Raw genomic sequence first — 12,476 nt, 5'->3', positions numbered from 1 at the left:
ATGGCAAAATTCAATGCCTTGCATACATAAACAGTACATTACACACACTCCATATTTACGTCTTGTACTGCATTACTTTACTAGTCAAAAGCTTGGCTCCATAACCATGTCTTTGTTCTCTTTCTAAAGGCCAGGACGGAGGCTTCTCTCATATGAGAGGCAGGAATGTTGCATTCAAATCACCCCTGACAGCTGGATGGCCATCTGTCAGGGGTGATTTGAATGCAACATTCCTGCTTTTTGGCAGGGGGTTGGACTGGATGGCCCATGAGGTCTCTTCCAACTCTTTGATTCTATGATTCTATGATTCTCCCATGTTCACACATAAGAAGCTGGAGCTGACATATGGGAGCTCCCCTCACTCCCCGGATTCGAACCGCCGACCTTTCGGTCAGCATCTTGCTGGCACAAGAGTTTAACCCATTGCGCCACCGGGGTGTTGAAAGAGTTGTATATTCTGGCATACACAGGGGTTGGATTAGATGGCTGCAAGTGGCATCAAAGTGCATTAATTCTGCAATGTGGATGTACCTCCAAATGTGCAAAGAGCAACCGGGAAACCAACCAGAGCAAGGAGAGAAGGGCAGATTCTCGTCTGGATTGACATTCTGAATCCCATTCTTTCCTTCTTAGTTTGTAAATGTATGTGTGTGTGTGTATATATATATTTGTGTGTGTGTGTGTGTAGGGGGTGTGTGCATATATATGTGTGTGTGTGTGGGTGTATGTACTTATCTATCTATCGCAGGCATAGGCAAACTTGGGCCCTCCAGGTGTTTTGGACTTCAACTCCCACAATTCCTACCTTTCCTTTCCCCCCACTGTTTAAATACATAGCTGTTTTGTATGTTATTTTTCGGTCTTGGCCACGTATAAAACATGTTGTTCTCATGTAAGATTCCCAATACATTCTCCATTTGATATATAAATAAGATAAAGGCGCAATGATTTCATTTTTTTAAAATTCAAAGAGCAGAGGGAAATATATAAGAAACCATCAGGGCCAGCTAACACCTCCCAACAAAGGATCCCCCCAGGCAGGAAGCAGCCAGGCTTTGAGGCAGCAAGGCTATTCAATGCTAATTATTTGCAACATTCACAGTTGCCTCAAGCAGACAAGAATTGTTTCTCCCACCCTGGACATGATTCCATAGATAAATAAACCCCTCTTGACTAGTTTCCAACAGACCTCACAACCTCTGAGGATGTCTGCCATAGATGTAGGTGAAACATCAGAAGAGAATGCTTCTGGAACATGGCCAGACAGCCCGGAAAACTCACAGTAACCCATATAGAAGATTCTCCCCAGTTTATTGTTGCTTTATGATCACAACAACCTTGCGAGATAGGATTGAGATGAATAGTATAACTTAGCGTAGAGCGATGCTTTATGCTAAACCCACAATCCTACAATGGGAGAAGCATGAGTTTTTAAGGAGGGAGAAATGAGCCAAAGGGTGGAATGATACTTCAAGCCACTTACGTAAATGAGTCCCTTTTCAAATCTCTTCTTGAGGTTCTGGAGAACGATGCTTTCTTTGAGTTCCCTGCAACGGAGAGAAATAAAAAGGCTGGGCAAAGCCTGCTTCTAAGGGATGACAACACCCACAATCCTGGAGGGGGGACTGTGGGACTTGTAGTCCCCCAGAAAGCAACTTCCCTGAGATGTTGTTGGAGTGCAGCCATAGAGAATTGCACCTCCAAGTGGATGGTGAGACCTCAAAGAAAAGTCAAATAATCCTGCTCTGCAGGATGCATTTACTGAACTGATTAGCAACTGACGGAACTAAAAATGCATGGGTTCACTTGCTTGTCTCTGCAAGAGAATTGCAAAGGAGCTTACTAAACACTAGTTGGATGGTACCCTGGACTTCTACTTCTACTTCTACTTCTACTTCTACTTCTACTTCTACTCCTACTTCTACTCCTACTCCTACTCCTACTCCTACTCCTACTCCCACTCCCACTCCCACTCCCACTCCCACTCCCACTCCCACTCCCTCTTCCTCTTCCTCTTCCTCTTCCTCTTCCTCTACCTCTACCTCTACCTCTGCTTCTACTGCTTCTACTGCTTCTACTTCTTCTACTACTACTTCTTCTACTACTACTTCTTCTACTACTACTTCTTCTACTACTACTTCTTCGTCTACTTCTTCTACTACTTCTTCTACTACTTCTTCTACTACTTCTTCTACTTCTACTACTTCTACTACTTCTATTTCTACTACTTCTACTACTTCTACTACTTCCACTTCCACTTCCACTTCCACTTCCACTTCATCTACCTCTACCTCTATCTCTGCTTCTACTGCTTCTACTACTGCTTCTACTACTGCTTCTATTACTACTTCTATTACTACTTCTATTACTACTTCTATTACTACTTCTACTTCTTCTTCTTCTTCTACTTCTTCTTCTACTGCTTCGTCGTCTACTTCTTCTACTACTTCTTCTACTACTTCTACTTCTACTACTTCTACTTCTACTTCTACTTATTCTTATTCTTCTTCTATTTGTTTATACCAGTGTTTCTCAACCTTCCTAATACAGTGACTCCTTAACAGAGCTCCTCATATTGTGGTGACCCCCAAACATAAAATTATTTTCGTTACTACTTCATTATTTTCGTTGCTACTTCATAACTGTTATTTTGCTACTGTTACAAATCGTAATGTAAATATCTAATATGCAGGATGTATTTCCATTCACTGGACCAAATTTGGCAAAAATACCTGATACGTCCAAATTTGCATACTGGTGGGGTTGGGCGTTGGGGGTTGATTTCGTCATTTTGGGAATTGTAGCTGCTGAGATTTATAGTTCACCTACAACCAAAGAGCATTCTGAACTCCACCAACAATGGAATTGAACCAAACTTGGCACACAGAACTCCCACGACCAACAGAAAATACTGGAAAGGTTTGGTGGGCACTGACCTTGAGTTTTGGAGTTGTAGTTCACCTACATCCAGAGAGCACTATGGACTCAAACAGTGATGGATCTGGACCAAAATTGGCACGGATACTCAATATGCACAAATGTGAACACTGGTGGAGTTTGGGGAAAACAGACCTTGACATTTGGGAGTTGTAGTTGCTGGGATTTATAGTTCACCTGCAATCAAAGAGCATTCTGAACTCCACCAATGATAGAATTGGGAAAAACTTCCCAAACAGAACCCCCATCCCGGGGGTAAGAGTGCCACCTTGAAAAGTCAAGAACGCCATTCCCAAACACAGTTTTCAGTTGCAGAGGAAAGAGTATTGACAGCTCCTTTTGGAGACAGGACAGGGTTGTTTTGAGGGCTTCCAGGAGACCTTTCCTAAACTCAAAAAGGCACCACGACATTCAAAGCTGGCACTTTGGCCACTGTGTTCCCAATTGGGGCCAATTTGGGCTCAACGAAGAGCATTTGGACCAACGAAAAGTAAACAGAAAGTGAGTACTGGTCGGGATTTCGGATCAACTTCGTAAGGCATATCCTGGATCCAAACAAACATAGCGAAAATGCGACGAATGGGTGGTGTTCACATGTTGATATCCAAGGTCTTAAAGGGCACTTTCTACCTGTCATAATTGCTCTAGAACAGGTATGGGCAAACTTGGGCCCTCCAGGTGTTTTGGACTCCAACTCCCACAATTCCTAACAGCCTCGGGCCCCTTCCTCCCCCCCCCCTCACCCTGATTGTTTCCTGTCTGGAATTCACTCGTTTTTTGAGTGTTTGCAGGAAGCAGCCAGGCTTTGAATCTGCAAGGCCGTTCAATGCTAATCAAGGTGGCCAATTGCTTAAGTGGCTGAGGGAGAAAAGGAAGGGGCCTGAGGCTGTTAGGAATTGTGGGAGTTGAAGTCCAAAATACCTGGAGGGCCCAAGTTTGCCCATATTTGCCATACACATACACACATATAAATATACATGCATGTACACACACACACACACACACACACACATATCCTTCTGGTTCCAATCTGGGAGAAAGTTGCCTCTTAGGCTCTGGGATGTTCCCCATTTTTCTAATAGTGAGACATTGTTATGCTTCCCAAATGCGTCGTCCACTTACTCCAGTTGAGTCATGTCTTCCACGCCGTCATCTCCTTGCTGGGCCCCAGACTGCAAGTTGTGGACGGAGTGCATCTGTGTTTTGCAAAGGGACGAAAGAGAAAGTCAACACATGCTCAGAGGCCGGACCTTGTGGGGGAAAGTGTTGGGGTTCATTCCCTGACAGCAAAAGTCTCTTGTGTCATCAAGTCTTTAGATCTCAGTGAGTAGTTAGACCAGGAATAGGATTAGAGTGAGGCATTCCTCCCTTCTCATTCCTATGCATTCTTATCTCTTCTTGCTTGCCACTATCTCCTCCCCCTTTGAAGATGTTGTTGATGAGGTATCTTCCTCTTTAACGGTATTTTTATTGCCCTGGGTTTGGCCATGTGTTCATTCTCCATTTTGGCCTCTCTTCTGCTTTTGTCTTCCTTCCATTGAGGATGCATTTTGCCTTTCTCCAGGCAAAATGTAACTGCATGGATATTTTTACTCTTTAGCCTTTTCCCTTTCTTAGAATATGAGCTTAGTAAGCTAGTTATCCCCAAAACCTTTTCTATCCAATTCTCCATTTTGGCCTCTCTCTCTTCTGCTTTTGTCTTTCTTCTACTGAGGACGCATTTTGCCTTTCTCCAGGCATTGATATTTCTACTCTTTACCCTTTTTACCTTTCTTATAATATGAGCTTAGTAAGTTAATTATCCCCAAAACCTTTTCTATTCAATACTCCATTTTGGCCTTTCTCTTCTGCTTTTGTCTTCCTTCCAGTGAGGACGCATTTTGCCTTTCTCCAGGCAAAATGTAACTGCATGGATATTTTTACTCTTTACCCTTTTCCCTTTCTTAGAATATGAGCTTAGCAAACTAGTAATTCCCAAAACCTTTTCTATCCAATTATCCATTTTGGCCTTTCTCTTCTGCTTTTGTCTCCTTCCAGTGAGGAAGCATTTTGCCTTTCTCCAGGCAAAATGTAACTGCATGGATATTTTTACTCTCTACCCTTTTACTTTTCTTAGAATATGAGCTTAGTAAGCTAGTTATCCCCAAAACCTTTTCTATCCAATTCTTCATCTTGGCCTCTCTCTTCTGCCTTTGTCTTCCTTCTACTGAGGCTGCATTTTGCCTTTCTCCAGGCAAAATGTAACTGCATGGATATTTTTACTCTTTTCCCTTTTACTTTTCTTAGAATATGAGCTTAGTAAGCTAGTTATCCCCAAAACCTTTTCTATCCAATTCTCCATTTTGACCTCTCTCTTCTGCTTTTGTCTTCTTTCTACTGAGGACACATTTTGCCTTTTTCCAGGCAAAATGTAGCTGCATGGATACTTTTGATATTATTTCCTTTTATCTTCTTTAGAAGATGAGCTTAGTAAGCTAGTTAGCTCCTATCTATAATGGATTTATTTTTACTTCATTATTTATTTACAGTTTTTAAATATTTACAGTAAATATTTTGAACCTAAAGTTGTGACTCTGCAATATTGTGCCATCCTGTTGAATGGTAGCTCATCCTGAATCACCCCGTGTAAGTTTCAGCTGGTTATGCACTTTGCTTCTAGCCCTCTGCTATATTTATGGTGGAATCACCCCAAGTGAGTGTTATTTTTGAGCCGAATAGTGCAGATTCCCCATCAGAAAGCCCCAAGCGAAATGGGATGAGCTTTGCTCACATCTCTTGCGGTCACACAAGGGCCTAAAGAACGGTAAGCAAATACTCATCGTAAAAGTAAAAATAAAAGGGATGCAGATCCGCTGGGCCCATCCCTGTGCGTGCAACAGGAGTCGGCTTGGCTCTAATTAACCCTCTGCTCTTGTTCTGGGCCCGGCTCCATGTCAGGGATCAAATCCCAACATTAGCATCCCGGGCCTTTGTGCCTCCCATCCTCACGCTGCTCCTTGTATTCCCTCTCTTACAGCCTCTGAGTATGTGAGCTGGAAAGGTTCCTTTTCTCAACTACAAATCCCAGAATCCCACTATCAAAAGGCCACCTCTTTTTGTACTGCAACACCCAAGCAACTGGGTTGATTTTTTTTTTTGGGCTGTATGGTCATGTTCCAGAAGCATTCTCTCCTGATGTTTTGCCCATGTCTATGGCAGGCATCCTCAGAGGTTGTGAGGTCTGTTGGAAACTAAATAAGGGAGGTTTATATATCCCACACTGGACCTTCCACAGATATATAATCCTGACTTGTGAATGTTGCAGTCGGCTGCCTTGATTAGTATTGAATGACCTTTCAGCTTCAAAGACTGGCTGCTTGCTGCCTGGAGGAATCCTTTGTTGGGAGGTGTTAGCTGGCTTCAAGCAGACAAGAGTTCTTTTCCCCACCTTGAACATTATTCCACAGATATATACACCCCACTTGCCTAGTTTGCACCAGACCCCTCAACCTCTGAGGATGCCTGTCATAGATGTGGGTGAAACATCAGGAGAGAATGCTTCTGGAACATGGACACACAGCCCGAAAAAATACACAGCAACCCAGTGATAGATGTGGGTGAAACGTCAGGAGAGAATGCTTCTGGAACATGGCCACACAGTCCGAAAAAATACACAGCAACCCAGTGATAGATGTGGGTGAAACGTCAGGAGAAAATGCTTCTGGAACATGGCCACACAGCTAAAAAAAATACACAGCAACCCAGTGATTCCAGCCATGAAAGCCTTCGACAACACACCCAAAAAACTAACCTCCAAAGCAAACACGTTCTATGAATGTCAGAGCTTCTTCTGGACTATGCATCCCAGCATCCACCCTGGCTAACATGAGTATCAAACTAACAGCGATTGCATTCTCTAAACAGCAGAGAAAAAGTTCTTTTCCTGGACTGCAACACCCAGAATCCCCCTCTCCAAAGAGTACAGTACATAAACTAACTTGTTCCTTGAGTAATACCACTGAGGAATGGCTCCTTTTCTGGACTGCTACACCCATAATCCTCTGAAGCTCTGATGTAGATAGGTGAGGGCATTCTCAATAGGGTTGAGTTATTCAAGGTTCAGCACCTTGGACAGCTGATACTCAAATGCAAAACAAGCTCCTCACTGTTGCGGACACTGGAAGCATCAGCACTGTAGACTTGATGCACTTTGACCCTACTTTAGCTCAATTCTCTGGGATCCTGGGAGTTGCAGTTTTACAAGGTCTTGAGCCATCTCCAACGAATAGTCCTGGTGCTTCACCAAACTCCCAGGATTCCATAGTCTTGAGCCGTGGAAGTTGACGCGGTGTCAAAATGCATGAAGTGCACAGTAAAAATGCACCCACAGAAGCCACAAGGTCACCCAAAATTACCTTGCACTGCCAATTACTGTTGGTTCCACCATAGTCTTGCTTGTGCACCGACGACCCCCGTGTCAAGTACCAGAAGAGGCTGCTTCCACCTCGGCGAGAGCCCTTCCGCTTGGAGCTTCCGGTCGGAGGGCGCTGGTAGAGCTTCCCCGTTGCCCATTCGTTAGGCATCTCATGAACGTGGACAGTGTGGTAGTCAGACCAGGGTTGGTTTTGCCGGCCGGAGGACCTCCTGAAGGAAGAACCCATCCGGTGGATCTGTGGGGTCACCACTGCGTACCTCCCCAAGCCATCCTCCATTCCGTGTTCTAGAAACTCATCTGGAAAATGGGGAGGAACCGGTCTTGGAGGCTGTTCATATCTATCTTGGAAAGGCGGGGAATAATAGGCCATGGATGGACCACCTCGTGACCCTTTAAATGAGTATCTCCGCTGGGATGCCGGGCTGCCTAAATTACCAGCAGGAGCACCGTAGGACATATTCCCAGAGGAATATTTGCGGGTCATCTTCGGAGTAAGTGACAGAGCGTAGTCCCCTTTTCCCACTGTCTCTGCAAACGGTTCCTCGGGGAAAGACCTTCTAGAAAGCGCTGGAGAAGGTCCAGGGGAGTGACCAAACTGAGCCTGGTATGGATTGACATCTTCCAGATCCATGTAGGAAGCGGGTTGCGCCATCCCGGCGAGAGGCTGGCCAATCCGTTGAAGGAAGGCCTTGCGGGCACTAGGGGCCGGACTTGGTGGTTGTTGAGGGAAATTGGAAACACTTCTTAGACTTGCGGAAGACCCTCTCTTGGGCAAGGAATTCCGCCGGCCTCTTAGTCCATTTCCTGGAGGGTAATCCCATTGTTCCTGCGGCCAGTATGGTGTCTCCGCTGACCCTTCAGCCTCTTCGTAAGGCTGAGCATATGGAGATGGATCTATTGGCGATTCGCGGATGGTGACCCTCCGGCTGCCTTGCCTGCTCGGCATGTGAGGGGAGTCCCGGGCGGATAAAATGGGGGACTGTGGGACAAATTGCCTCATATACTGGTCCCGCATTAATGGCTTCACCGCTTTGGTGGGGGGCTCGTTCTGTCTGTTCCAAGCTTGTGGGAACCTTCCCATGGGGTCAACAGGGAAATTGTTCATCTTTCTCGGGGGCCGAAAGGGATTTGGGGCTGGATGAGATGATGGGCCATACCTTCCTGGAAAGTCCTCATCCTCGGCTGAGCCAGGCTTATAGGGAGCATAGAACAAAGAGCGGCTGAAAGGAATACCCGTCTTTAGGGTCTGGACGGAGGCTAAGCTTGAGGACGATGGGTTGCGTTTATTTGCGAGTGTGTTGCATGCCGTCATTTGAGGTGAAGAAGATGACTGCATGGCAGGACCTCCTGTTGGGTTCTTCTTCATGGGTTGATTTCGCCAGTTGGAGCCCAATGATCTCAGAGACGTGGATGAGTTCTGTCTCTGTGAAAGTTGAGGGGAGCTTTTGTTGATGGCAGACATGGGGTTGGATTTCCACAATGAGGTGCCAACGCCTTGGTGGCCCTTCTTGGAGGAGGGCAATCCCAGGAACGGGAGCGTATTGTGCAGTTCTTCGTGAAGAGCATCTCGTAACCGAACCGAGGGATGAGATGGCGGAAGAGCCCCGTACCGCCTCGTGGGTTTTGGAGAAGGGTCTGAACTCGGCATTTCAAAGTGTCTCATTGGGGGTGGTTGAGGAGAAGCAGGCCTTGTCAGCCATCTTTCACTGAACAGTGAAGGACCTCTTTGCATTGGAGGAGGCGTAGGAGGCCTGGTTGGTCCTCCACTCCTGCGGTGCTTCAGGATGGGCTTTGGTTGGGAGAGGGTCTTTTGTAGAAACTGGCCAAGGGGGCTTCCATACTCCCTTGGGGAGATATCAGGGTTGCTTGGATTCATTCTGCTGCCGAAATTTCTCCCAGTTGGGTTTCTATAGAGAGGCCTTTGCAGTTTGGTGACAAAGCAGCTAGGCAACATCTTCGAAAAGGTCCCCGCAGACCTAGGGGGGTCCAGATTCTGATTGTCAAACTGGGCAAAGGGAGAAACTAAAGGCTCAGACTCCTCCTCCTCCACTTCTTCCTCCTCCTCCTCCTCCTCAAGATCCCAAGGACTAAAGGGAAAGTGTGGGGAAGGTGGGAGCGTGACGTCAAGTTTGTCTACGCCGAACAGCTTCACTTGGGGCCTCGGAAAAAGCCGGAACCCCCTGTTCAAAGACAGCTGAGAGGTCAAATCATCTATCCCACCTTGTTGTCCAGGAGGAGAAGAGTGAAAAGAAGGGAAGCGGTAACCCGCTAGGCCTCCCTCGTTGCCTTCAGTCTCGTCTGTCTCTGCAATGTCATCCAACGGATAAGCATAAGGGTTGTAGGAAGCCTGCGTCTCAGAGGGCCACTCCTGTTCGCTGTAGCTGACTTCGTGCTGAGAGTAGACGTCCTCGTTGGGATACTCCACCTGACCCGTCTCTTCGTAAGTGGGCCCTTGTGGCCCTTCGACCCCTTCGTACTCATTTCCGAAGCCATCGTAGGGTTCGTAGGGCGAATAACTGGCCGAGGGGGCATATTGCTGTTGGTTTTTATACTTGTGGTAGTCATACTGGTCTTGGTCATAGTAGTCCACTGGGTCTTCTATAATAGTCCTGCTCCGATATGGCCCGTTTCTTTCAAGGTAACCACGGCGGGAGGAGGACAGTGGGTCATAACTGCTCTCCTCTCGGTAGTCACCGTAGTTATCAGCCGGCACGCCAGAATCCAGTTTGTCCCAGTAACCAAATTCTTCCTGGTTTTGGCCGTAGAGAGTGTCTCTTCCAGGAATCTTCTTCATATTTGCTCGGTGCTTCAGAACTTCATCCCCAGAAGGGAAGGGGAGCTTCTTGGCCCCAATCCGATTCAACCAGGATTCGTCGGTCACCCTTGAGTTGTGTGCGCAAGTGCAATGGTCGGACATGAACCTCCGGGCCAACCAGTTGGTGGCGGAGGCCACTTTGCTGACGATCTGGGCCCGGAGCTTGAACTTCTCCTTGGGCTTGCCTCTCTTCCGGAAGATGCTCCTGAAAAACCCTCCCGCTTGTTCTTCCGTTTTTCGGCCACCCAACCGGATCAGCATGAACGAGGGCTTCTTGGTCGCTCCAGGTGCCGGCTCCTCTTTCTTCTTCTTCTTCTTTCCCAACTCCTTGAAGCGCATCATGAGGTTGGAGGTGGACTTCATCACCCCCGTGTTTTTGTTCTTGGTCTTCTTCCGCTTGGTGCTGTGCTTCTTCAGGCCCCAGAAGAAGCGGGAGGCGTTCTTGAAATGGGACTTCTTGGGCGTCTTCTTCTGTCCGGGCCCTTTGAAGCCCATGACCATCTTGGAGGTGCTCTTCAGGCTTCGCTTCTTCGCAGGCTTCGCCGGACCCTCCTTTTTGGCCATGGCCATGGCCTTGGTGGCCCCTTTCAGCTGGGCTTTGGCATTGTCCTTCTTGGCCCCTTTCTTCTTCTCAGGTGCCGCTTTCACCGGCTTCTCCTCCACTTTGGCCGCCCCCTTCTTCCCTGCTTTGGCCGCCCCTCTCCTGTCCCTCCCTTTCCTCTTTGGGTCTTCCTCGCTCTCCCCTTCCTCTTCCTCCACCAACTCGCTGCCCATCTCGCTCTCTTCTGCATTGCTTTTGCTCATGTTGGCCTCCGACACGTCCTCCGAGTCACTGAGGACCTTCCACTTCTTCGCCCCGGCGTCTTCCTCTTTCCCTTTCTTAACCGTTTTCTTGGTGCAGCAGGAATCGCATTATTTGCTTCGTCTCCGCCACTTTGCCACAAAGTTCAGAGGTTGGCAAGGAGGGATGAGGAGGAGGAGAAGGAGCAGAATCCCTCCTGTAATGATTTCTTTCAGGGTGAAACCCTCATGCCGTTCCTTCCAAACTCGAAAACCAACATAGCAGACACAAGGTAATTGCAACTACTTCAATTGCCTTTGTGCTGGCCACAAGCTTCAGGACCACAACAAATCCTTCTTTTATTTACCTTCTAATTCAATTCGGTGAAGTCTCCTCGACTTTACCCTTTTCTGTTGGTCTGCTCTTACCAAAATAATCTTTCCTAAAGAGTCCTTATTTTATCTTTTCAATCGGTCCAGTGATGTTTCCTTGACTCTTTCCTTTTCTATTGATCTGCTATTCTTCTCCAAATTCTCAGTCGTTTTGAGAAGTCTCATTGACTTTTCCCTCTTCTCTTGGTCTGCTATTCCTCTCCAAGGAGTCCTTCTGTTTTTGGTGAAATTTCCTTGATTTCTCCCTCTTCTCTTGCTCTGCTATCACCGAAATAATCTTTTCCAAAGAGTTCTTCTCTTATTTACCTTCTCAGCAGGTTTGGTGACGTCTCCTTGACTTTTCCCTCTTCTGTTGATCCGCTACTGACCGAAAAGCCTTCTCCAAAGAGGTCCTCCCCCAAGGCAGGGTCCGACAACAGGTTCTCCTCGTTTGATCCCGTCCCGCTTTCCTTCAGGATCCGTGATGTTTCAACCGGTGGATTCCAGGTTCCTCTCCTCACTGTGCTTTCAGCCGGGAGTTAAGAAGTCAAAGTATAGTCCCTGACGGCGAGGCTGGGATGTAACCATATCTCTTAGGCTGGCGTCCATATGAATAATGTAAGTGGGCCGCTCCGGCCGCCCGTGGAGATCCTTCTGAAGGAGAAGCAAAGGGAGAGGAAAACTCAAGAATACTCTCTCCTTCCAGTCCTATTCATTTCCTTTTGCGTACCCAACTTGAGTGCTGCCAGATTGCAATAGGTTAGAATCATAGAATCAAAGAGTTGGAAGAGATCTCGTGGGCCATCCAGTCCAACCCCATTCTGCCAAGAAGCAGGAATATTGCATTCAAATCACCCCTGACAGATGGCCATCCAGCCTCTGTTTAAAAGCTTCCAAAGAAGGAGCCTCCACCACACTCCGGGGCAGAGAGTTCCACTGCTGAACGGCTCTCACAGTCAGGAAGTTCTTCCTCATGTTCAGATGGAATCTCCTTTCTTGTAGTTTGAAGCCACTGTTCCACGTCCTAGTCTCCAAGGAAGCAGAAAACAAGCTTGCTCCCTCCTCCCCGTGGCTTCCTCTCACATATTTATACATGCCTATCATATCTCCTCTCAGCCTTCTCTTCTTCAGGCTAAACATGCCCAGCTCCTTAAGCCG

General features: G+C 47.1%; 1 protein-coding gene across 1 annotated transcript in view; it reads right to left on the bottom strand.

Annotated features, from left to right (window-relative positions):
* LOC137097955 (unconventional myosin-XV-like) overlaps positions 1-10,970 on the bottom strand; it is an 84,438-nt gene extending 73,468 nt beyond the window's left edge. The window contains exons 1-3 of the mRNA XM_067473444.1: positions 7,332-10,970; positions 4,060-4,133; positions 1,484-1,547 (exon numbers count right to left, since the gene is read on the bottom strand). Coding sequence (XP_067329545.1) covers positions 1,484-1,547; positions 4,060-4,133; positions 7,332-10,970 — 3,777 coding nt within the window. The remainder of the gene's footprint in view (positions 1-1,483; positions 1,548-4,059; positions 4,134-7,331) is intronic.
* Between the last annotated feature and the right edge of the window lie 1,506 nt (positions 10,971-12,476).

The sequence above is a fragment of the Anolis sagrei genome, chromosome X (genome assembly GCF_037176765.1).
Source record: "Anolis sagrei isolate rAnoSag1 chromosome X, rAnoSag1.mat, whole genome shotgun sequence".
Taxonomy (NCBI): domain Eukaryota; kingdom Metazoa; phylum Chordata; class Lepidosauria; order Squamata; family Dactyloidae; genus Anolis; species Anolis sagrei.
Note: the sequence above shows the minus strand (reverse complement) of the source record. Positions and strands in the feature narration are given on the sequence as shown.